This window comes from Acyrthosiphon pisum, chromosome A1 (assembly GCF_005508785.2).
Source record: "Acyrthosiphon pisum isolate AL4f chromosome A1, pea_aphid_22Mar2018_4r6ur, whole genome shotgun sequence".
Classification (NCBI taxonomy): Eukaryota; Metazoa; Arthropoda; class Insecta; order Hemiptera; family Aphididae; genus Acyrthosiphon; species Acyrthosiphon pisum.
In genome coordinates, this window is record NC_042494.1 from 59,006,403 (window position 1) to 59,033,250 (window position 26,848).

General features: G+C 33.8%; 1 protein-coding gene across 4 annotated transcripts; it reads right to left on the reverse strand.

Moving 5' to 3' along the window:
• Positions 1-573: 573 nt before the first annotated feature.
• Positions 574-26,292, reverse strand: LOC100166780. Of its 4 annotated transcripts, none has more exons than XM_008190091.2 (3): positions 26,034-26,292; positions 14,760-14,866; positions 574-1,920 (listed from the first exon to the last, which is right to left on the reverse strand). In XM_008190091.2, the coding sequence occupies exons 1-3, from the start codon at positions 26,052-26,054 to the stop codon at positions 1,218-1,220; spliced, it is 831 nt and encodes a 276-aa protein (XP_008188313.1). In that variant the 5' UTR covers positions 26,055-26,292; the 3' UTR covers positions 574-1,217. The 4 variants fall into 4 exon arrangements, with proteins under 4 accessions (XP_008188313.1, XP_008188314.1, XP_001944169.2 ...); XM_008190092.3 differs by lacking the exon at positions 26,034-26,292 and adding an exon at positions 14,933-15,060; XM_001944134.5 differs by lacking the exons at positions 574-1,920; positions 26,034-26,292 and adding exons at positions 11,345-14,049; positions 14,933-15,358.
• Between the last annotated feature and the right edge of the window lie 556 nt (positions 26,293-26,848).

Below are 26,848 nucleotides of genomic sequence, written 5' to 3' on the forward strand. Positions count from 1 at the left end.
AATTGTAAAGAGTTAAAATTATTATTAATACAATTTATTGTAGACTTTTTTGAATGTTCACTTCTTAAAATAATAAAAAATAAAAATTCTGAGTCAATTCTTGAAGTTAATTTATGCAAGTATTTTTAAAGTTGAATTATCAATTTCCACTACATATTCTAACATTTATAAAAGTTTTAAATATGCCATACGTGCAGTAGACAGATGACAATTTATGAAAGTATACACAAATATTTATATTATATTTATAATATCAAAATAATCGTGAAGTTTATAAGAATTGAGTATTAGTTGAGCTTTTAAGTACTCGTATTTATCGTTTGATCATCGTGTCATCTGTCTAAAAACATATATCATACACCTTGGTGTTGTAGTAAATATTGTGTACGCTTAAAATACACAGAATAAATAATATTTTCTAAGAAGTATTCGGTAGTACCATTAGGTACCGGTTTACTTCAGTATACCATTCGTACACTATCTAGGTAATAATAAATAATGTTTGGACTTATTTATTGATTTCATTTAAATTTCGATTCTCGTCGAAAACGGAGGAAATAAAAACAACAGTTGTATAATTTATTAACCGTACACGTAATGTATTATAATTGTTATCGTAATGCACATCACTTAAGTATATCATAAACGTAATAATAATATCATATCGAATATGGTTTACACATAATATCATATTAATCATTGTGTCGTGCCAACGTGTGGCGCAACCGCAATGGTGTATGAGGGGGGGAGGGTTATAATGATGCGTCGCTCGAGTTGACCGTCGATCGTATTATGAATTGATGAGTACATTTTTTTTCATGTCAAATTTTTTGAATATTTTAATATTGTTTGTCTAAAAAAAAAATATGAATACGTCGCTCCGGTGGTCACGATATTGAGCGTATTATTACGACCATATACCCACTCCTGGGTATGTTAAGCGAGTAAACATATAATATTAGGTACCTATTATGCGTTGGAGGGTCATCCACCCATATCGAAATGAAACGGGAAAGAAAAAAAATTATGTAAAAAAAAAAAAATCAGTTTGTTTAACTGTATAAATTATGTGAAAATAAATAAAAGTTTACGCGTTAAATAAAATAATAATAATGATCATCGAATGGCAAGGACTGATGTGATATCATAACATTATTACTATCGTCGTCGTATATAATATTAAAATAATATCCGTCGCGCGCACACTGACGAGTTCGTCAGTTAACGTATTGGTCGACTCCGTACACTGGTCTGAGTATGAACCCCCAAGCGTGCGACTCGGGTATCTTGTACAGCGGGTACGTGGGCCACACTTGCGCAGTGGCGTCGACGGCGGTGCCGCTGACCACAGGTCCCCGGGGTCCGGCTGACCTCCTGCTCTTGACGCCCGGCTTGACGGCCGTCTTGATCGGTTGCGGTGTGCTGGTGGCGGAGGCGGCGGCGGCGGCGACCGCGGCCTTCTGCCTGTGCTTGCCGCCGTTGCTGGCCACGCCGACCAGCGCTTCAGCGCCGGGTATGCCGGCTATAGCCGTGGCCACCGGTTTGGCCAGGGCCAGGCCGCCGGGTCCCACCACGGCTGTGGCCACGGGCTTGGAGGACGCCACGCCACCGGTTCCCGCGATAGCCAGACCCACGGGCTTGGCCTCGGCCACCGACGCGTTGTCCGGCGGCAAGTTGACGCTCACCGACTCGTTGGGCGGTTCGTTGGACGACGAATCCGACTCTTCTTCCTGTTGGCCCACGTCGTCTTCATCTTCCATGTGCCCGTCCGCCGCTTGCGGTGGCTTGTGGTCCTCCACCGTGGTCTTGCCCGAAGGGTGGATCACCAGGAACTTGCCCTTGCCGCTACCGTAAAACGGCACAGCCTGCACCGCGTCTTCGGCGTTCTCCGCGAACCCTCGGTGTTGGGCGCGAGACAGGCTGCGAACAGACAAACAAAATATAATATTATTTAGCATTCGCGGTTGCTTGTTGGTGTTGTGATTCCGTAGACGTATACGATCGGCGAATATCGGTACGAACGATATACAAACGTAATATTACGGATCGCTGTAAATTGTGTTCCATTTTTAATTTTTTATCTAAACGTTATTATTATAATTATTTTGTAATATGTTTTGTATATTAAAATAATATGTACATTTCTGCTTAAATATTTTTTGTTCATACGTAAATTATGTGAAGCGATATTTTCCTTCCATTTATCTGGCAATACAATTCGTAAAACAAAAAAAATATTGGTTTTCTGATAATATAGTAGTTATATAGTGTATATATGATTAAAAAATAATTAGTAATTAAGTAAATGGTAAAGATATTTGTTAGAATTTATGATAATTATTTTCATACAATATCTAAACAAATAGTTTTTTTGGTTTGTAATTCTTTAATTTTTTCTTGTATATAATTTATATATTTTTTTCCATTATTTTACTATTTTTCAAATTGATATGATAAATGAATTGCATGGTTTTTAAAAATGCCCCGGGACGCAATTTACCTAGTATATTAATGTTATCTGTATGTTTAATGTAAAATTATTGTTCATACGATTTAAATGCAAGTACAAGATACCACTATACCAGGTGGTATACCCGGTACAGTAAACTTAAGATATACATATAGGTTCAATATAAAATACATTATACATTTTACATTTATGTCGTGTATGTAATATTTGTTTAATCTTTATATTATATTATGTTCAGTCAGAGTCTTGAAGATAATAATAGTATGCTGGTCATAATATTATGGTATTAATCGAATCTTTAGTTTAATATTTTCATTGATTCTAAATACTAGTACCTACCTAGGGTGTCGTAGTGTTTGTAATCAGTGATATATTTTGAATAACAAGCACCGAAAAGTTAAAATTGTCGTTAAGTTCTAGTTTTGAAGATGTATTTATATAATATATTCACACAGGGTACACTGTGTATTTAAATTACCCTCATTACACTATACATACTTTTGAATTCTGTTTGGGGAACATGAAACTAGATTATTGGATCATAAATCTCCCGCAGTCAGAATTTCCTAAAAATGTATGAGGTACTGAGTAATGTAGGTAACTGAGTTCTTGAGTATACCCTATTGTTCGTTGACACATGGTATATTATATGCATGTAAGAAATATAACTTTGATGATAATCATAATTACCTAAGTGCTAGTAATAAAATGCGGATGTACAGGATACTTTGGGGACGGGTGTACACCTATACGGCGACTGCGTATTCCCAACATTTTAGCACCTATATATTTTTTTTTTTTTATTAGTCTCTATACCGCCCGACGTGTACCCATAGTATACATAGGTATTATAATGGCCTATTATAATAAAGCCGCGTGTAGGATTGGATGCGTATAACATTATTGTCGGCAAACAACGCTGTAAGTGCGTCTATACAACCATTTACACACCGTCAGTACGCGCGTCTATTGTTGTCCTAAAGTAATAATATTTGCACTGCATTCCTACGCCATTATTAATGTACTTTGCATGTGCGTTTTTTCGTCGACGTATGATATTATATAAAATTTAAAATAAAAACACTTGCTGGCTAGAGTAAGATTTATTCTGTCGATTTACCTATACTGACCACCTGTGAGCGGCAATGACCGTGATGTAGTGTGATTACTGTGTGCTCAGTGCAATAATAAAAAACCTATAGCTATATATAGTGGGTATACCAGCTATTAATGCGATAATCATTGTCGTCGTCGTTAATCGCTGTTTCGTATATACACGGTATGATGATACGCGATATGGCTATTCGCCCGGAGTGATTGTCTTCGAGTGGTAAAAAAAAAAAATAATTAGCGCATATCTAAAATAATGCGGATAAATAGCTAGGTGTATTCGTCTGGGATTTTCGTCCGTATTGTTCCTCTGCAGGCGGCAAAACGACATTAATTCAAAGCGCGTGTTTCACCGACCCGGGTGGGACAAGTGGAAGAAGGGGGTGACGAAATAACTGTTCTTCGACTACATTATAATAATAATATAATATTATAGGCACGGTCCGGCGAAATGGGCCAACGTGGTTTTGGCGACCGGTCAAAACGCGTCTGGTTAGCTGCCGAGACGTGGATGTTCGTGACGATGTGATGAAGTTCTACATATTTTAAGGTTACACCGCTATTATATTGTAATAATAATATAGTATAAGTAGATGGAAAATTAGTAAAATAGTAAAATAATATGTTCAATGTGTGGAATGCGCAGTAGAGTGTAGCTGAGACGGTTTTACGTTAATTGTTGTTATAATAATATCGTCGTCATACCTATTATGTAGGTACGAGGTGATTCACCCCAAATATTTTCTTTCTTTATAAAATATGTATTTAAATAGATATTTTTTATTATATATGTATACCTACCCGTTTTACCCGTTTCTAAGAAGCGTAGTAGGCAATACAATTTATTTTTGAAATGAGAACCACCCTTCTTCTGCGATTTGTTAAACAAGTAGTTTTCATGAATGTTTTTATATTCTATGTCAATCAAATAAATAGACTAGTTCTATTATATGTTAATATATAAACTAGTTCTTTCTGAATTATTAAGCAATAAACCTTATATGCTATAAAGATAATGGCCCAAGATAATAGGTTTGAAAAATATAGCTATGATAATAATTTAAAAATTATAATTTATAGTAATTAATATTATACATTTATTAAAATTATAAAATTATAAGATTGTCCGAGCATATAATAAATACCAGAGTACTATAGACTTAAGTAATTTATATTACATATAAAAATCATGTGCTAAACAATTTACAAGAATAGGGTGGTTCTCGTTAGAAAAAAAAGTTTCTTCCAAATTGCAATGGTATACAAATTTAAATATTTGAAAAAAAGGTTTTTAAGTATACCTACTTAAAAAGGTCAAATTATGAAAAACTTATGGATGATTTAAGGGTAAAAGGAATGTGAAGAGCATGATTGATGAAATAACTCTTTATACGATCGATACAATTATTATTATGACAGTATAAAATATTCTTATAAACGTCTTAGGATGATCGATTTTTGAATTGTGATGAGTGGACTCAATGGCGTGGACATGAATTTTCATTGGATGCGGGGGATGTATTTTTAATATTTCTAATAAATTATTGCCTGTTAACGGGACACTGTCCACTTTTATGGTTTTGTAGCCAATAATTGTTATGAAACTCGTTAGACGTTTCTAATATAATTTCATAATACATAACTATGATAGTTGTGTTTATGTATCATAAATCATAATACATTAATATTAAGTAACATTTCGACATTTGTGTATACATTATAATGTATATATGCCTAGTGCCTAGAAAGATTTACTTTTGAAAATTATTTTTGACAGTATTGTTTGAATCGTATAGGTACTATTAAATACATTTGTTTAGTTACAACCACTGATACCATAATAAGTTATTTTATCATTTTGTGTTATCTATAATATAATATTATCATCATATAGGTACTTAATAATACTATGTTAAGTATAATAATATGCTTTAGTCTTTGTAAATTATTATACACTTTGGAGTTTGTAATAGTTTTTTTTAAGTTTTTTTTTATGACAGTTAATAATTTATTGATCAAAATGTATTATCTATTGTGAAAAGCTTTATAAACATATTTTATATCCATGTCAATAATTTGATGTATGTACTATTTAGTTTATTAATGTCGAACGATTATAAAAGGTTTTGTTGACATTACAAAATACAATAATTTATTGAATAACCTTAAATAAAACTCTATAACGATAGGGCATATTATATGCCTAGTAAGTGGACAGTGCTATACTATAATAAATAATGCACGGGACGCGTGTAACACAGGTTAGTGTCTAGTACGCTATTATAAGGTATTAAATAATACAAAGCATGTACATAATATAACGCGGTTGAAATGTTTGTTGTGTTGCAGATACTTTGAATTGTAAGGATCTATTATACAGTATCGTTTATTGTTTAATAACGACATAATAATTGTCGTGTTTGTTAATATTGTATCGCACTTAATCATTGTAACAAGTGGGTTCTGCGGTTTTACTGCGTATAATATTTTGGTAAAAAATAACAAAAATTAACTATGCAGCGTCGTATATACGATTTTTTTCTGGGGGGGGGGGGGGGGTTTAAATATATTTATGATACAAATTACAAGTTATTAGTTAAACTAAACGTCATTTTTATTTTGTTTCAAATTGGTATTAGTTATAAATAGTTGTAATAGTTTTATATTAGACTGTTATAATAATTCATAAAATAAAATCCACTCGACACCGTTATCGCTGTTTTTGTCGATTTTATAACTGGTTATTATTTCAGTAATAGTTATCGAGGCCTATGATAAAATTGTTATCGACGATAATTTTGTCGACTTGTCGTGCTATATAATTTATTATTCGTACCGTCGGCAGTTTGCCGAAAGTCTCTTATCACAACAATTTTCCTAAAACAAAATACCAAATACTAATATAAAAAAGATTTTTGTTTGGGGGGGGGTTGGAAACCCCTTACACCCCCTCCCCTCGTAACTACGCCACTAGTTACATATTATAATAATATTTAAATACAATGGAAAACTATAATAGAAAAGTTAAGTTATCGCGGTGTACTGAACCCTGCAGTACGAATAGTTTGGCCGGACTACGGTGATAATTTAAATTGAATAATGTGATCGACAGCGTTAAGATTCTGGAAATCGTGAAAGAAAACTAATTAGGCAAACACACAAATAACCTTGAAACGAACATGACAACGATGTGTATTTTATTTTATTGAAGGTGGATCATAAAAATATATTGAAATAGTTTATTACGCTCTTCTTGTCAATCACTATAAAATATAATATCGTTTCATGTTTATTTTGGGTTGTAAAAAAATTAAACTTGATTAAAAACACAAGAGTATAAAGATACTTAGTAATATAATTATGTGGTATAGAGGTACTCGATTAATAACAAAATTATCATTATTATTTGTCATTATATTTGATTTGATTTTCAACGTAAATAAACGAAACTACGTCTGAATCACAAAAAATAATAAAACACATGTACAATAAATATAATGTTATGTATCATGCATGTTATGATTACCTACCTACAAAATACAATCTATTTATTTTTAAATTAGCCAGTATATAATTATTATATCGATAATATCGATTAATTTAAACAGTTTTAATACGTCATGTTTCATACACAATTATCAGCTCTAAGCAATCTCGGGAAGTATACTTTTTTTTGTATTCAAATACCTATTGTATTAGGTATAAGAATGTTCAGAACATATTTCATTCGAATGGAGAATAACTTATTGGGTATTTTGCATGCCTATTTATGTTTACAGTTTAATTATCGAAGATATCATTTTAAATGTCGATGCTTCCTAGGTTTTTAGTGCAGTAACGGAATTGATCAGTTTTACATATTGATTACCTACAACCTTTAACTTTTGCCGAGATAAATAATTTTTATCCGTGTTAATATTACGTAAAATAAATAAAAAAGAACAAAATAATATAATTATTATTTACAACATTCTTACATCAGCAAAAAAAACTACAAACGAAATGCTCGAAGCAATGCTTTTAGTTCCTGTAAGTACTTGCAACTTTCAGACGATACTGACGAATGACATACTAACAATATTATTGTCTACTTATAGGTGGTACAAAATGTTTTAAATAAACAGGTATAGTATGTCGACTTAAATTAAATAGATATAAATATATCGTAAAAAAAGTTCACGTGGATGGTTAAAACAAATGTATTATCTGAGTACAAAAATTAACTATATGCACAGTGTATATTTTAATATAAAATATAATATATAAACAGTAAATAGGTAATGGGTAACTGTAATAAATTATAGTATGTACGTTAAGTCCTATATTGTGATTAATATTGTAAGCAACTTGTTATTGATAAACCCGTCAAGTGTGTCACGTTTAATTTCTCCGTTTGATACGTCATAGGCGAATCAATACGTTATAAAAAAAAAACAGATTGGATGAAGTTAATACGTTTTATATAGGACCTAGTTATGGTATTTCACATTATATTATATGATGAGCATTTATATGCCACAAATAAATAGTCATATAAGTACATCGATTCGTATACAAACATAAGTAACACACAATAATATTATTATAACATATGAGTATTAACAATTTGTAGAAAACGAAAAATATTATAAAGTACCTATACTCAAGTCACTATTGAATAAAAAATAAAAATAACATCATATAAAAATCATTATAGATTATAATATACTTTGTATAAGTAGACAGTAGTAAGATAAAATAACATCATATAAAAATCATTATAGATTATATACTCTGAATAAGTAGACAGTAGTAAGTACGTATATATAAATATATTATAACATATATTATTATATCATAACGAGTGTGTATGGCACAATTTATAGACCTAATGGTTTTATGGCGGCGTCGTCGTCGATTTTTAGCGATTTGTTTCAGTCGATAAAATGGATGACCAGTTCCGGTCGGGATATGGCCACGCCGCCTTCGCCCGCTTCCGCCGTGGCGTCCGGAAGGTATTCAATGCTGACCGTGTCGCCCCTGCGGACCACAGCCGTGCTGATCGGGTTCGAAAGGGCCACGCCACCGATGCCGGCCTTCGCCCTGGCCGACGGTTTAAGGTATATCTTGGTGACCGGTCTCTCAGTGGCGACGGCCGTGGAGTTTTTCACCTGCGCCGCCTGTACGACCGGATCCGACGACGCCGCCGCCGCAACTGCCGTCTTCCTCAGCCAACTGGGTCCTCCGACACTCGGTGTATTTGGGTGCAGTGGCTTGACCTGCGCCGGCCACCGCTTCCGGTTCGGGTCGGCGGCCATGTCCCCGACTTCCGATCGGTCTGCCACGTCGTCAACCACGGTCACTCGGCCGCTGTTCAAGTTCACGGCCACGGATCCTCTGGGCGGCGGTGAGATTGTGGCGGCAGCGGCGGCGACTGCTGATCCAGTTCCGCTTCCGGTTCCGGCGACACCGGGCCAAACGCCTAACGTCGGCACGAATGCCCAGTACGGCAGCCGATACCTGCGCATACAATAACCACGGTTAGGTTTAGGCGTTTGGCCCTACAATGACGAGATATCGTGCAGTGTTTGAATGTAAGGCACGTTCTATTTACGTATTATTTTGTTTTGTTTGTTTGTTGTTGACGTTTGAGCACCGGTATACACCATTAATGGTATTGGTATATTGCAGGGTTTAATATAATAAATCTACAGTGGTGTTTTCGGTACAACGGATGTGACATTCCGTTTAGTGTAGTGGCAGTCTACGATCGTCTACGAGTTCGTTTGGGATTTAAACCATATAATATATTATATTAGTATTATGTGGGTCGATCTCGACAATAATAATACGGACGAATAAACAGTCGTTTTGAACGCGAAAATTTTCACACAGATTATATACGAACGGTAATGTGCAAAAGCAAAAATGCATATTATATCTTAGACGAATAATAAACACATCGCTGAAGTACACTTGTTTTTATAAACACTCTATTTGTGTCTATGTGTATAACTCAAATGAATAAAAATTATATTCAGAAACGTACATTTAATATTGTCAGACGTATAGGTATTAGGTATAATAGTGAAATTCAATAATACTTAAGTGTGCATACACGTCTCGTATACTCGTAAATGCTTTTAACTCGTTTGAGTTCAATATTAAAACTATTCTTCGTAAAGATAAAAAAATATGTCATGATTAAAAAATCAACGTACAGTTGGAGACTTGAAATTTTCATGATAGTTAATTATGTTTGTTATATTTGTAAACATGTTTTTATTTAAGTTCTAACTGTTCCTTTTAAATAACTGTATTGAATTTAATTTTTTATCAAATTAAGTTTAAGATTGCTTGAGAACTCTCTACTCCACCACAAGCCTAGGCTCAAAGGAGTAGATAATAATATATTCTTTATCTCCTTATTATATTTAGCTTTTATATATATTTGTAGTAAATAATTGTAAATAAACTATTCAATAAAAAAAAATATATCTATATATACGTAAATAAAAAAATTGTATGGGGGGGGGGGGGAGGAGGGAACCAACTTTTTTTGTACTCTCGTGTTATCTGTCTTTTATCATAGGTATATACTTATTATGTCATTTGATATAGTTTGTATATTTCGACTTAAAATCAAAAAAAAAAAAAATCATTGTAAATCTGTTTATAAAGGTGTGCATTATATGTTTCAACAGAGGCAAAACGGAAAACGATAGAAAGATAGATAAATTTAAACCCAATCGGAGTCGGGTAATACGACAGCTAGTAACTAGCTGTTTATAAAAATGTGACGGTTATAGATAATAAATAATAAAATGTCTTACATTAGTAGATAACAATGATATTATCAATATATACACGTTTAAATAAATAGTAAAAGTTATAATCATATAATATTCGAAAAACCGTGAAAACAGGGCACAAAAATAAAATTAAGTTGTTGTTCATTTGAAAAATACAAGCGTTAAAAAAATTATTGACATTTATGATCTTACAGTCAAGTTTCATGACGCACACACACGTCACACAATATTCAAATATATATATATATATATATATTGTATAGGGTACTGGGTTGGTGCTGAGTAATATATGAACTAAGTTCTAGAGTGCAGTACCCGATTTTTGGGGGACACATGGAATAGACTATAGTAGTATTTGTATTTTGTGCATAATTTAGAAATACAGTGAAACTTCCATACTATAAAGAATACTTCCATTTAACAAAATGTTGTGTTTAACGAAATATTTTGAGAACTAAACCAAATTATAGAACCAAATTTATTCAATTCTATTTAACAAAATTCTATATAATACGATTTTATTTTATGCTCCACGAGACTTTGTAATATGGAAGTTTCACTGTGGACAATCTTTTAATATATGTATAATAATATAAGCACTGAACACTATTATATTATAATCTAGTGCAACTTATGAACCATTTACCATTTGTCCGTTAATAACAAATGTATGTGATGTACCTATGTCTACACTCTACCTACATTGGTACTAAACGCGTAGGTAGGTAATATGTTTACATCAAACTTTTCAAATGCAGTGTATCTGGTTTTCTGTTTGATTACTTGTTGTTTTTAGGTTAGTAGGTATCTTGTTGATGTTGTTGTTGTTGTTGTTGTACTTATATTTTTTTTATATATATAGGCACAGTCACACAATTATTTAGTTTTATGACCATAAATTAACGGCCTGTCACCGATTTCACGTATGGTACATCACTATACCTACCTCCGTTGGTAAAAAAAATCTTTGATGTGAAGAAAAAATCTCGTTTTATTAGTTTATGGTTTTAGGGTTTTGTTATTGAAATATTATACCTACACAGTAACGCATTAATGCAGTATTAAATTGACGTGTTAGTACCGACAGTACCAAATGTCTAAATAGTACATTCCAATTTTTAAATCCATGAAAGGCTTTATATTCTAAAATTATATTATAATATAATATTATCATACTTCATAAAGTTCTTCAATTAGTTATCAATTCAAGATTGTATTGATTCGTTACAACTAAATTAATTTTCTACCACAAAGCTCGAATTAAAATGTAAAATATACGGTGTATTTAAATTTAAATTTAAAAAAAAAAGTTTTACATTATAATAATAATATACTTGAATTATAATATTACAATGAGGTTATTGCAATAAATATTATAATTATAATTATATAAGACTAAAATAATGTTTCAAAATAAATATGTAAGTGTTCTAATTAATTAGGTTTGCTTATAAAATAAAATTTTGTAGTATAACTTAGCAGTTGAGATTACATATAGGTATCTTATTTACCTACTTGTAATATCAAATAAGACTTAATTACGTTAACGTATTAATGAGGAAAACATTATAAATAAGTAGCTTGTACACTCTGGGTTCATAGTTGAATAATATAAGTAAATATTTAAAAAGAAATTTTAAAAGAAATTTTAAAAATATTGTTAATTATAAGTATAGTATAATATTAAAGATCGTATAATAATATAATGTACTACGTATAACGTTAGGCACGCGTAATACCTTACTCGCATAACAATACATAATATGACAATACTGTCTACACCTTATTAGTTTGATAAATTAAGAGCATACAATTGACGAAGGGGAGAACTACAAATTTTTATATATTTATAATATTATATACATGTAAATAATATTATGGAACTACCACGAGATTTATAATCGTATATACCTATATCCTAGCGTATTTAATAACTATTAATTTATAAATTTATATGTATTATATAGGTAAGTACATTATGATGTATAATAAATTATTGTTAAATGTCTACTACTTCAATAAACGTTAGCTACTAAGAATATTACTATAAAATATACGACAGGTATAGATAAACTTATGTAAGTATAGTAATAATATTATGTATATATAGTGTAAATGTAGGCACAACAATTATAGAGCTATAGTAATATCATATTGTTATCATCATGTGCAATATATCACGACAGTCTTGTGTTGTTGTAGAGGAACAAACGGATAAACGTACAGCGGCGGGACTGTCGTCAGAACTGGTGGTCAACGAGTTTCGCGGACTTTTTGCTTTTGCGCGACTTCTTCCGGACGGCCGGTTCCGGGTTGTAGTACACTATCGGCCCGGTGGCTATCAGCTTGGCGCCGTCCGGAAGTGATATCTCGCGGCCGTCGCCCTCGCCGCGCCGACGCTGGGACGCCGTCAACCCGCGGGACGGCGTGGGGAACGTGTACGCGACGCCGTCAGCGGACAGATAGGCCGTGCCGCCGGCGCGTGCGTCCCTCAAACTCCGACCAAAACCGTTGTTTTGCTGCGGGTATGGCGCGTAATATCCGGTCGGGCCCTGCACCATCTGTGGCCCGTATCCGGCCATTGAGATGCCGCCCGCGGGCACGGGAACGTCCGCGGAGGAGCCGGACGCGGTGTGCTTGTTGCTGTACGCCGACCCGCCGGGGCCCACGATCGCCGTGCCGCCGGATCCCGCGGTGGCTATACCGCCGGGGCCCGCGATCGCCACGCCGCCGCGGCGCACCACTAGCCGCTTGATCTGCGGGCCCGTGTCGCCGTTGTGCTCGGTGGCCTCCTTGTCCGGCGTCCAGCCGAACAGCTTTGACGGTTCCGGCGCCGCGGTCGTCGTCGTTGTGTGTTTGAACGGCCGCACGTGGTTCAGCAGCGCTCCCTTTTCCTCTTCAGACCGCGCGGCCACCGTGTTCCGGCGCGACCGTCTTCGCGCTTCCGGTGCAACGGCGGACACTTTGCCGCCACTGACAATCCGCCTAGTAGTCCGGGACGATTCCCCGCCGTCCAACCGGTTGGTGTCCTCGCCCGCCATGGCGGCCACGTTGCCCGTCGAGTGCCTGCAAATGTCAGCTGCCGGACCGTACTCTATGATCTCGGAAAATGAGTTCATCATCGTCTGCAGTGGATCTTTGATCAATATCGGAAAGTAATCGGCCCACGGCGACGACCAATCGATCCTCGATGAAGCGTCACCGCCGTTATACATCCGATTCGGAACGCCCGCGTTGCCACCCTGCATTGGCGTCGCGAACACCGTATGTCTGATGATCTTGCGCCTGATGGGCATTTGGTGGTGGTCCGACAGTTGTTCGTCGTCGCCGTCGTTGTTGTTATAGTTGTTGTTGTGGTGGTAGTGTTGTTGCTGTTGCCGCATGTTGTTGTTACCGCCGCCGGTTGATGGCGGTTCACCGTTCAGGTTATGGAGGATCTGACCTATGTATGGGTCTCTCGGCCGTTTCCTCGTCGAGTACTCGTTGTAGTTCTGGTACTTTTGAAGGTTTTCGTCTAAAATGTCCCTAAGCGCTTCCAGCTCTTCTCTGGTTATGGAATCCAATGCCGGCTTTTTCGTCTCGGCCATTCGCAGGTGCGCTATCGATTTCAATCGGCCCAACATGTTTTCCGTAGTCGAAGATTCCATTTGGTGTAGCGGTAGTTCGCTTACGCTATCACTAAAATACACAAAATTCTTATTAAACCACCCGTGCTTATAAAAGTAAAATGTAAAAAAAAGAAACTACGAAAAAGAAACTATTTTTAACCTTTCACCAAAAAATATTTTATACATTTTTTTTGTTGATATTTTATTAGTTTACATTTCGGGAGATATATTTATATTAATTACAAAAAAATAAAATATGTTAAATTATTTTAGCGGGCATAAAAACAAAGCATAACAGAAATATTTACAGGACAAAAATAATAATAAAAAAAAATGTGTTTGAAAAAAAGCTTACCTTCTATATACTATGTTACACGCATTGAATATATTGACCGATCCATTGCCATAATTTTGCATAAAGCACTAAAACCGTAGAAAACAAGAAAAAACCACCGAAATTGTGCACTGCTAACGTGTGTGTTTAGTGAAATATAATGTACTCAACTAATCCATTCAGCGTTTAAGGGTTTTAAACTTAAAATTTTTGTCAGTCGGTAACTAGTTTATAATATTATATTATAAGTCAGTTGCAGTTATCAAATGCGTTAATTTAGTGTTAAACCCATTTTTTGTACAGTGTTTAATGTTTATAATTTGTTAAGGTGTGTAGTGTTGTTGATATAGTAAAATATTATATTAATAATTATTATTATTATATTATATACATTAATCGATTTGTCGCTTTCAAGAAACGGAAAACAAAAACGTTTTTTTACTTACTGTTGGAAATGTTTATTATCCCTCTTCGCTTCTCTTATGATCTCGTCGTGTTCATCGTTGTCCGACGGTCTGCTGTGTCCATAGGCGATCAGACAGAACAACAATACCTGAAAAATCGTTACATAAAGTATGAAAAAAACACGACTTATGGACAAAAAACGAGAATAATTTACCTGTAAAAACATCATGATACTATTAATAGTTATGTTAATACTACAATGCGTTCACATACATGCAGATGGTCCGAGAATCAAAAGCACTATGACCACTGACTACCCGACCACCTTTCACTGTAACCACGATTTCCTCTACCATCTCCTAAATCACACGCGGTGTTTAGTGATCATAATATTTTCTATAACTCCATTGTCCGTTTATCATTATAATGACGATGCCTATACATAATGGCTGTCTAATCGATTTTTGATATTTGCTTCCGAATCCTCCTCGAGTGGCCTGATTTTACTTTTATTGTTGGATTATATGATATTTTATTCATCGCGAGTAAGTATTTATTATTTAATATGAGATGGCAAAAGACCATATTATTATTATTGTTGTTGCCGTTGATGTTATAAGTACGACCTGGCATAACAATATAATAATTACTTTCGAAGACACGTTTGTGATAGTCTTCATAATTTATAATGATTTAATTATAGATAACTCGTATAATAGCTATTATAGCTGCTTTATAACAAAACCGCTATTTTTTTATTTTATTCCTACGATAAACATAATATTAGTTCTAACATTTTTTGTTTGAAAAAAAGTGATTTAATATTATATTGGATAACATTCTGTTGTAATTTTAATAACAAGGGTTTTTTTTCAGACGTTGAGAAACAGACCATCAATTAGAGATAGGCACTTATTAAATAATAATTTACGTGCTTGTAATATTTTATGCAAATCGCACTGAACAGAGTAAAATCCTCATGGAAAGACCCGTTATAACTATCTCATCATGCTTTGTTTAAACACTTTTCTGGCATATGACTTCAAAAACAATAATTATCAACCAAACCGGGTTAGTGGGTGGTAAATGGTAATTACACATTATTATAATCTGTACCCACACAATGATAAAATAATTGTCGTAGACAATTCACATTAGACTATTCTAATTTCGACTTCCGGCTAACCACTGTTATCTTTTGTTGCAGATCCTTATCGGCGGATATGACGACAGACAGTCGTTCCGGGGGCCGCCACCCCATGTTACTGACACGAAATCCTCGCGTCATGTCTCTCTTTCTTTCTCTGTCCATTTCTGCTTCTCTGCCTCTCTGTCCCTCTCACACTCACTCTCAAAAGACACTTTTGTATGGACCGACAGATTGTTCAAACACAATCGCGGGGTACACGCGAACGAACGTTATTAAATCATTCGGAGCTCAGAGCCATCTGTGTATAATAATATTATTATTTGTTCGATATGTAGCATGTATACTATATCGGAGAGAGTGGCCAGGTTATTTTCAAACGGTCGGCGGCTGTGGTCATACCAGACATTGTGTAAAAGCGAGTTTGTCAGTATTTATTGTAGTAAGTTGTAATGTTGAGCATACATCGGGAGGATTCTTGCCGTGTATACCTAGGTAACGGTAAATTTCTATTTGTATAATTGTAATGTATCTTTTGGGCGCTCGCGACCAGTTTAACCCGTGCGGCAAGTTCCCGGACTAAGAACTATGTCGACAATGATAATAAGCCACGTCTGAAATCGGAACAACCATAATATATAATGAATAATACACAAAGTCCGCGATGAAAACGACTTGTTCATGGATTTCTTAACAATTTGCGCAAAATCATCATTAAACGACGGGTGATCAACGAACTGACGTCTAAATGAAAATTCGTTTATTTTATTGGCAATGGCCTACAATGGTGCAGTGACCTTAATCCAAAAATCTGTATGATATTATAATATATATAGGTATACCTATATTATATATTATATATTCTATTTATATATATATATAAGATTATTCGCTATGTGTTATTATACACGTATAGACGTGATCTGGATGACACTAAACCAATAACCATATTATTATTTTATTTTGAATATCACGCACATTTTGATGTGTATGACCACGCAAAAACGCATGCCGACGACGGCTTGGCACAAAAGATCGATACACATAGAGATATGAAAGAGCACCGTGTAATATATTATTATAGTTATTATGAAAAAGGTTAAAAGCGAGACGAATACTAACGCGTTCTGGACCGTCAAAATGTAAAAAGAGATAATCGGGAGAAGTTAGTTTTACCGCGATAATTTTACAAAAATGTTCTACTACACGGAGAGAGAGCAAAAAATCATGTAGGTATGTAAACGAAAATGTTGTCCTGTCAAATAAAAGTATACCGGCTATAACCTATACTTATTTAGTTTTTTTTATAAATTGTTCTGAATTTTTTTTACCATCATAAATTCTTAATAGAAACTACACATTTTTGGGTACCTGTACTATATTAACTGTTTGTGATTTTGCTTTGAACTTTACTCAATAAGTATTATATATTCACTGATTTCATTGTGTCATAATATGATCAGTGTGCACTTAAAAATGGTTGATTAGGTTCACATACATAATATTATTTATAGTAAATATAATTTGTAACCAATCAATACATACCTGTATGACTATACTATAGGAGAACAGCAGGGTAGATGTAAACTTAATTTTTTTATGTTTGTAATCTTTTTATAACTTGCATTTTATTACACGCGATAAATAAACCGATACGGACGTTATATAATATTAGTTATTACTGTAAATCTCGTATTAAATAAATAAATATAATATAAATATTCAATATATGTTTTCAATAAATTTAGTCATTAGTGTCGTCTTAACAAAGGTTGACAGTTACGTTATACAGCTTAAAATGGTTAAATCGAATTCGTATTCCAATAAATTATGCAAATATAAGGAAAATTGAATTCCATGTTAAAAAAGCAATAAGTAAAGCGTCGTATTTTTTAAAATAAATTAATCATAAAATTAACTATCTTGATTTTAAGCTATAATAAATTATTGCCACCTATTTATAATGTAATAAAAAAATGTGGTGTGGTTAGTATACATTTAATGACTGCAGTCCACAACATTAAATTACGGTATTATAATATATGGTGCTCATAAATTTATAGTTTACATAAAATTGTTGTAAAGAAGTGTACAAATTCATATTCAAATTAACATCATAAGCTGTTACAACTTACAAATTTAATAATAATTAATCCAATAATATATTATACACTTATTTTCAGTGAAAAGAACTATACGTATTCACATTATCGGACTATAATATCCTTTAAATTAATTTAAGCCGTAATTATAGAGTCTGGTCTTATAGAGATGATTGTGTGTTATCGCGAAGTTGTTTTGGTTTCTCGATTTACCACGGATTTTTATGAATTTTTTTTTTCAATATTTATTTAAACTATAAATAAATCTTTAAACCTTATTTGTTTTCAATGTATTGAAACGGATGGATTATTAATTATAAATTTTAAAATTTTAGTATATTATTACATATTTTTACTTATTATGTTTGGCTATATTATTGGAAAATTTAAATTGTTGTATATGCATGTACGAATGAATGCATTCAACAACTAAAAGATTTGCTAGTCACTACATTAACAACAACAATCTTATAAACGGATTCTTAACATAATATTTGAGTAAAAACAAAAAATTTACGTCATGCTCAAATTAGAAATACGAGTGGTATTATCAAAAACTATTTAAATGTCATTTATAAATAAGTGAATAGTAAAGTCAAAACATTTGCAAAGACTATAGTAATAAATAGAACTATAGCCAACAGCTAATTGTGTGTCAAAATTGTAAATTCGTGTTATTATTGGCGCGATTTTATAAGATGGCAAACAGTATAATGATTGTGAAAATTAATTAGTTAAGACTAATTAAAAAACAACAGTCGTTACGATTAAACAAATAGGTAATAACTATAGTATTGTAATCTGTTTTTGATAATATAAGTACCTATTCCTATAATATCTACGTGTCCAATCAATGTCGTCTGTATAGTGCCCATGCCGCTTGCCTAAAAAAACGTCGAAAATGTCATTTATACAGAAATCTAGGACAACGTGTCATTGAAATGAATTTAATGAGAATTGTCATCAGAGGAAATTAATAAATAATCTAAATGCAATTTTCTGGTTATCTGGTAATGTATGTACTATAAGTGCATTGCTGTTGGGCATAATATCGCGTTATCCTAAAAAATTATGTTTTCTTGGACGTGATTTTTTACTATATATGTATGTATTACTAGGTACATACACGCGAATAAATATTATGTACCTATATACCATGTACCTATAACTACGTATATACCAACATAGTTAGTCCCATTGACGGTAATTACCGAAATTACGATATAATAATACCGTGTCAGTGTCACATATGACACGTCATGTGTGTACAGTATAATATGATATGTGAAATGAGATTTTGAAAATTTGTGTACATCGGTATATAGGTATTAGTAATCTAATATTATTACAAGTAGGATTTAGAAATGTATATAAACTGTAAATTTGCAGACTACAGTACGATAATATTTAAAAATAGCTGTATAATCCAACTTCGCTCGTGAAAATATGAACAAAATATTTAAAATATCTCCTGAGCTACTGAGTAACTGAACTACTCACTGAGCTTTTCTGATACTTCTAAGAACAATTTGAAATTTTCGTCAAAACCGGTTGAGTAATTTTCGAGTATGTATACTTAAAGTACCAATAAATAAAAAAAAAAACGTATTTTTTACTAGCTATTTTGAAGTTTTTTTTTTAATTTTTTAAAACGACTCCAACCATTTATATTTGCATATACCTACGGACGCAGAATATTTTTGCAAGGATTTTAATATTCAATAAAATCAAGAATAAAATCAGAAATCAATTTATAATTATAATAGTATTTAAACTCATCGGGATTCCATCGCAGAGAATGAAAAAAAAAACGATGACAATATTATTAATAGTGTATTTATCCGGTTTTTCGCGCACAACCGCTAATATCGGTGGCGGTGGTGATCATGTAGTCACTTTCGGCAGTCGAATTTACATAATAAGATATAGGTACCTTATAAGGTACTATACAGGTAGGTACCCACAACCACCTGTAGCACTGCACGTGTCGAGCGGGAGCGGTCTGACGCGTTAATTAAAAGCGATCGGGTGGGGCTGAAGTGCCGAACAGGGCAGGACAGGGCGTGCGGAAGGATCGGGTGGCCGAGTGGTCGGTGGGCGAACTTGTCCGCACATAATATTATTATTATGTGCAGTGTTCGTAATATTTATAATAATAATAATAATAATAATATGATAATGCGCGTGTTGGCCAAACGGATATACTTAATAACACGTTTTTCGCGGTTGGAAAGAAAAAATGTTTTTTAAAAAATACGTACCGCGTCATGTTACCTATATCTGCACGTGAACTTTGGACGCGACCGGTCGCGGCGGGTATGTTTGGTCGGCGGGCTGACGGGTGTTAGAAGGCGAAGGGGAGGGCGTGTGCGTTGACCTCCGGCCAATGACTCCCGAACCACCGCCGCCGTCGCCCGGCGACGAATATTATAATAATAATAATGTAATAAAAATGTTTGCCGACCACGAAAACTATATAATAACATATTATTGTCACAGGTAGGTACTTATAACAATACGAGTATAATGTAGATGTGTCAAGTGTTGTTTAGGCGATCCCACACAAAATACATACAAAATACACGATTACATGATTTAACTGTGTATAATCACTGCGAATGGGTGACGGGCGACGACGGTTATTTTGGAATTTGCGTCGTCGTAAATTTGTACGTTTATGATGTTTATAAACGACTTTGCGGGGTAAGCCCACGCGCGGTAACAAAATAATAGAAATTAAATTAATATATCAAAACTACCGTCGTGCGCGTGCAGTCATAAATCGCCGCATCATTATAATAGATAATTCGTATCAATCTTTCAGCTGCGTGGGACAAAGGTATATAATATTAATATCATATAAGGGTAATACCATGTGTGCGCTTATAAGGTAGGAAATAATAATGATGTAATTCGGTGGAAGGCGCATTGACATCGCAGTGATACTATGCAGATTGCAGAAGATGACACCTACACGATGTAATCATGTTTGATTTACACTCGGCGTCGGTGGATTTATCACCAGGCCGCGCATCCACAGAATATGTTAAATTTGTCTTGTTCTGGCTAATATATTGTATTATATTATTTTAACATAAATAATATGTTTTCTGACTGGATACAAGTTTTTGGTTTCTGACCGATTTTTCGTAAGGTTTTCGTTGTCATGGTTACTTAATACTTAAGTACGAAACCATATATTTTATGATTCATATAGATTTTCCGAAATATCGAGAAGCGTGTTATGGATTTTTTTGTTATTTTATACATCAGTGTCTTTGCAGCTTAATTTAGTGAACAGGTATAATACATATTATAATATTCGTCAAAACCTAATAAGTTGTGTGATATTGAATGTATAACGTTTTTATATTTTGTTGTTATAATATAAAATTACCTTGCTCTATGGAACTCATTAGCAATAAGTAGATTGTCATGGTTAACCTGTTGTGGACAGATAGATTTTCATTACGATAAAATGTTTTCGTTTCAATATATTAAAAACCTATTAAAACGTATATACTATCATGTCAATCCATCATATTCAAATGATTACCAGATAATTTGAGTCTTGAGTCTTATGAATAAATAGGTACTACTTTACATATAGGTAATTCCATAGTTTGTTTATCCGTCAAAATACCTATATAATAAAATATACGATATATATAATATTATTATTAAATCGTTTATAATATATTCTCAATCATCTGACCATGACTGACCATGACTGCAACTCATAAGACGTAATCCCATCAATAATTTCAAGTGAATGATTATTAATTACGAACTAATAATAACATTCAAATACAAATGAAGACAAAATATATTGTAGAAAAATAAACTCAATAGAAAAATATTTGAAAATGATGTCATTTATTTGTGCGGTGACCGAGCAATTTTACAAACATCTTGAATTTAAAACGGCGATAAGGACAGTAAGTAAACTACTATATTTTTTTTGCCCATTTATGGGGGCCAAGAGCAGTTATTATATTAAGTACCTATTTGCGTACCTATTTGCGTCTTAATCCGTGTGGGGCTTGAAATTCGCACGGGTCACAGCAGATCGTATTTTCACTCAGAAATAACGAATAAAAAACACACACGGAAACTATAGACGTCGCATACCATGTTTACATTATTACATAATATCATTATTATTGCAGAAAAACTCATCGCTTCGGCTTTCCAATAATGTTATTCTATGCGCGCACGCCGCCGCTTATATTGTATCGACGCAGTGTGAGTCGCGGGAGATCGAAATACACTATGGACAGCGTTAATTATTATTGCTTTCGCGTCGGAGTGTGTGTAATATAATAATCGTTCACTGTAAATATTAGTATTATATATACAGGTGGGTACATATTAGTATGATATATGATATTGTATAGGTATAATATTGGCCCGTCAAATCCGAACGCGCCGTCGCACATATAATAATGTAGCGACACAAACTGGTCAGTTATACGGCCGGTGGAAAGAAAAAAACACAAAACAAATCACAATGAAGACATCAAGCGGCTATATCCCGCTACCTATTGTTTTAACAACGAAGTCGGATCGACGCCGAGAAATCATGATGCATGTGAATGCGAATAATTAGCTATACATCTGCTGCCATAATTTAATATTATATTATTATATACATAGTATAATAGTATACAGCCATAGGTTAGGTATACCTGCCTATATGTATAGGTATATACGGCGACGATCATTGATCGCGTATTGTGTGTGCGGTATATAGTCTTTTTCGAAATTTAATTAAACATTAATAATTGCAAAAACGCCAGACATATTAATATACTATGTGCATTATTTATAACCGACGATAATATATTAATAATAATTGTTTTTTATAAGCTATACATACACAGTATAGCATACAGACCCTCCCGCGGTAACTCCACGCGACGACGGGTTTGTTGTTCGGCGATTGTTTCAGGACGCTTCGACGGCAATTTAATATCGAACCGTGTATTACAATGTATATAGAATATTATCATATATAATATAATATTATATTATAATATATGCACGATCGTACTATTAGTACCGGGAGCGGTGTATTCGTATATTATAATGTATACAGCATACCTATATACGATATTATAACGAAATTAATAAAGCGACCACTCTGCGGGATGACCGCCGTATGTATATTATAATATATTACACACAATGGGCCAATTAAAATGTCGAACGTAGGTACTGTCTTGAGCTGTTAAAATCGTCGTCTTGGTTTTATTTTTTTTTTATTTTTCATTCCATTTCAGTCGACCGAGTTACAATACAATATCGAGTCCATTGCGCAGGCCAGCAGATGATATCCGTAACCAAATACCTGGTCGAAAAAACGGCGATGTGTGCCCTTGGTCACATGTTATTATGTTTTGATCCTATCGAGATGGGACGTGTGCCGAAAAATAATGTATTTTACATATTATTATCGTTATTCTATTAAACCTATGTCGTTGGCCATATAGTATTTCACGACAAACACAATACGTTATTATTATTATTATTATTATTATTATTATTATTGACTCGCACTGTGCACACTGTTTGAAATATTATATTTTGTGCTTGTCGTGTTTGTACAGCGTGTACGAATGTCGTGAGGACAAATTTACGGCCATCAGCCACATGTTGATTCTTCAATGAGCGCAGTTATTTACCTTCTAAAAGCCGGAAAAGTAAAATCGACTCAACACGCAACATACAATATGTCAGCACTGTACATACAATATGTCCGTTATGTAAAATAATAAATCAAATATCGAATATAATTTACTGCAGTGCTGTACACAATATATACCTACTATATAAGTACGCACGCGTATTTTACCACATGATGGATAATTAATTATCGTCGTATTCGCCCCATGTGTTATTATAATATACCTACTACAAATGATCAATTCAGTGGTATATATATATAAAAAAAAATAATACGCGTTCGAGTTCACCCGAGTTAAGTAACGTACACTGAATGCATTCAGTTTATTCCTTACGTGTGGTATTTAGTGTTTGCACTTGAATTTTTTCGAATTCATTCGGTTACTCCATCGTCACTGTTCTCACGCTACCATCGGTTGGAAGTATTTTTTAATACGCGTGTGATCATAATAATATTAATGAAATAACTTTTACCGTAGTACCTAGCTGGTACAGTTAATTTTCAACGTATTACACGCTTATTAAAATCTAAAAAGCTCTTGACGCGATTATAGTATACAATGATGATGACCACCTACTTTATAACTTATTTCTTTGTATGATATTATATTGTTATGACGTGTATGTTTTTATGACTGTCGGTGTATAGGTAAGTACTTATTTATTAGAATTTAAAAGATTCGAGATGTTTGTAAAAAAAAATGGTTAGAAAATTGTCCCGAGTATATTAAAACCAGTGAGTTCCAGGATATCTCATTAAATCTCAGGGTGAAGGTGGTGAATACAATAGGTCTTGAGGACATCGATAATAGTATTAAGACAATAAATAACAATATAATGATTACTTCGATAATATCATTAAATGTTGTACCACATTTTCATTTGCTTACGAAGAGCAAAAAAATAAGTAAATTCTATTGGTCCGGTTTTACCACTCTCCTTCGTGGTCAAGTGCGGCGTTTTATATCTACCCCACCCTGAAGTACAGACACTCTTGGCACAAGGTCACGTCCTTGTCCTGCAGCAATGTGACAAACGCGTTCTGATAATTTATTATTTAGAGGGATAATACAAGCATTTTATCGTTGAGACTGAAGTGTTTAATGCGTTTTTTTTAAGGAGTCATCAATTAAAACTTATAAGATTATATCCTCAATACTTTGTATTCGTGTGTGGTTCGGTTTAGTTACGATAATTACGATAATTGTTATATCATGTAAAAGAAAATGAATCCGTAAACCAATTATGCTCGTAATATTTAAAAGTATGACGGTAGTTAAAATAAAAAAAAAACAGAGACAATTGGTTAGATGAGATTAGTGGATTCTTATATTTTTCTCGGTAGTTCAACTCGTTTAAGACGTTCAGTAATTAATTTTTCACTATAATATTATACTTATGTTAATATGATTTAAAACGGATAGGTACCTAGTTATTTACTCATTTAAGGATTTCAAACTAATAATAGTTGTAAAATGTAGAATTTAAGGTGAAAATATTATTATTTATTTTGACTTTTAACAGGAGGGTAAACATAAATTCTCGGGACATCTTTAAACTCAATACCGACAGCTATTGAGATTTGAGACTTTTATAACAGTTATTAAATATTAGGGTAGGTTTTATGAACCGTGGAATACCTATACAACAGTGGTATGTCTAAGCATAATCGCTATAATTGCTGCACCGATGCGTACTGTAAACTATACTGTAGTAATAATAGTAATCACTAATCAGGTTAGGTTATAACAAAATATAGCATTATAAATCATATAATATTATGGTGTGAACATACTATAATACCAATCGCGTCAAATGATAAACCTAAAAGTCCGCATTATTTACAATTAAAAAATGAAATCATTATGACAATACTACAGGCGGGTATTAATTGCCTAGATATAAATCGATGCATCTACAACAATCAATCGCGATTCGTGGTTAAAATATACTTTATGTATATAAATGTTTGTGTGTTACAATGTCACTTATACCAATACCACGCGGTATATGAAGATAATATATATATATATACACTGTCACTGTATTCCGTGTCCGTGATCAGAATTTTTTGTTATTATCCACCGGATCAATAGTAATATTTTTTAGGTAAAACCAAAAGTTCACTAGTCATTTTAACAACCACACAGTGAAGTAGTTGAACATTTTCAACTAACTATTTGGTATAATAATATAATACCTTATGCTTTGTGGTAACCGCACTCGGATTGCCCGGAATACGATGACTACTCATTTTTTTTTTAAAAATATGTATTTCGTATACCGTTCGAACACGGTCACCATGTTGGTGGTACGTTATAATAATATGTGAAGGGACAATATCCCATTACCGTAAATTGTTATAATATTGCAATGCTTACCGCGAGGTTTAGCGGCTTCATTTTGGCGGCGGGCAAGTTTTGAGGTAGACGAGCAATGACCAGCGATCTTTCGATGACGGTCCTGACGAGCTTGACCGGACGATGTGGACGACTTGTGACTACGGTGTTATAATGGGCGCGAGCGTCCGACGTTATGTAAAAACGCGTGTGCGACTGAGACGATGGTCGTAGTGGTCGGGTAATGCATTTGCTTGCTCGCGGACGACGCAGAAGAAGAACCTACTCGGCGGCGGCGGCCGATTCATGCGACCGACCGGATAAACGTCATTTCCCCCCACGACACCTGCACGACCAACAGATTGGCGGACGCGTGAGGAGGACGCTATAATATTAGAGGTGAATCGTAATTAATACAATAAAATATGTACCTTGGTAAGCGTACTATAGTGTGTTGTATTATATTATTATATTTATATAGTATTACATAGCACGTAAGAGACGTTTTAGAGTTTGCAGTCGACAGGACGGCGGCGAGGATAAGAGACGATTTTATGATAATATTATAATTGCCCCCCCTCGTACCGCACCATCGTATCGCGACAACCGGACGTGTCACTCCGACCGATCATATAATAGGCAAGTACCTAATTTATTATAATATATCGTACCCACAACTCGTGAAGTGATGTACCTATAATAATAATATATTATTATATAAGTAATAATTATATTATATCGTATATCATATTATAATATAGGCAATAGTACTATTTTTTTTAAATTTAAAGTAAAGGTTTGGACATCATGAGTTATTTACCTACAGTTAGGACATAGAGATAAAAAAAAGTTTAAGA

What these genes read in the sequence shown, in the direction of transcription:
- LOC100166780 (XM_003248039.4), bottom strand. Translation starts at nt 26,054, where the DNA reads ATGAAGCCGCTAAACCTCGCG. An exon ending in TGAAGCCGCTAAACCTCGCG is followed by an intron (nt 14,867 to 26,033) that starts GTAAGCATTGCA and finishes ACGATTTTTCAG; the next exon opens with GTATTGTTGTTCTGTCTGAT. An exon ending in GATAATAAACATTTCCAACA is followed by an intron (nt 14,050 to 14,759) that starts GTAAGTAAAAAA and finishes TGTGTATTTTAG; the next exon opens with TGATAGCGTAAGCGAACTAC.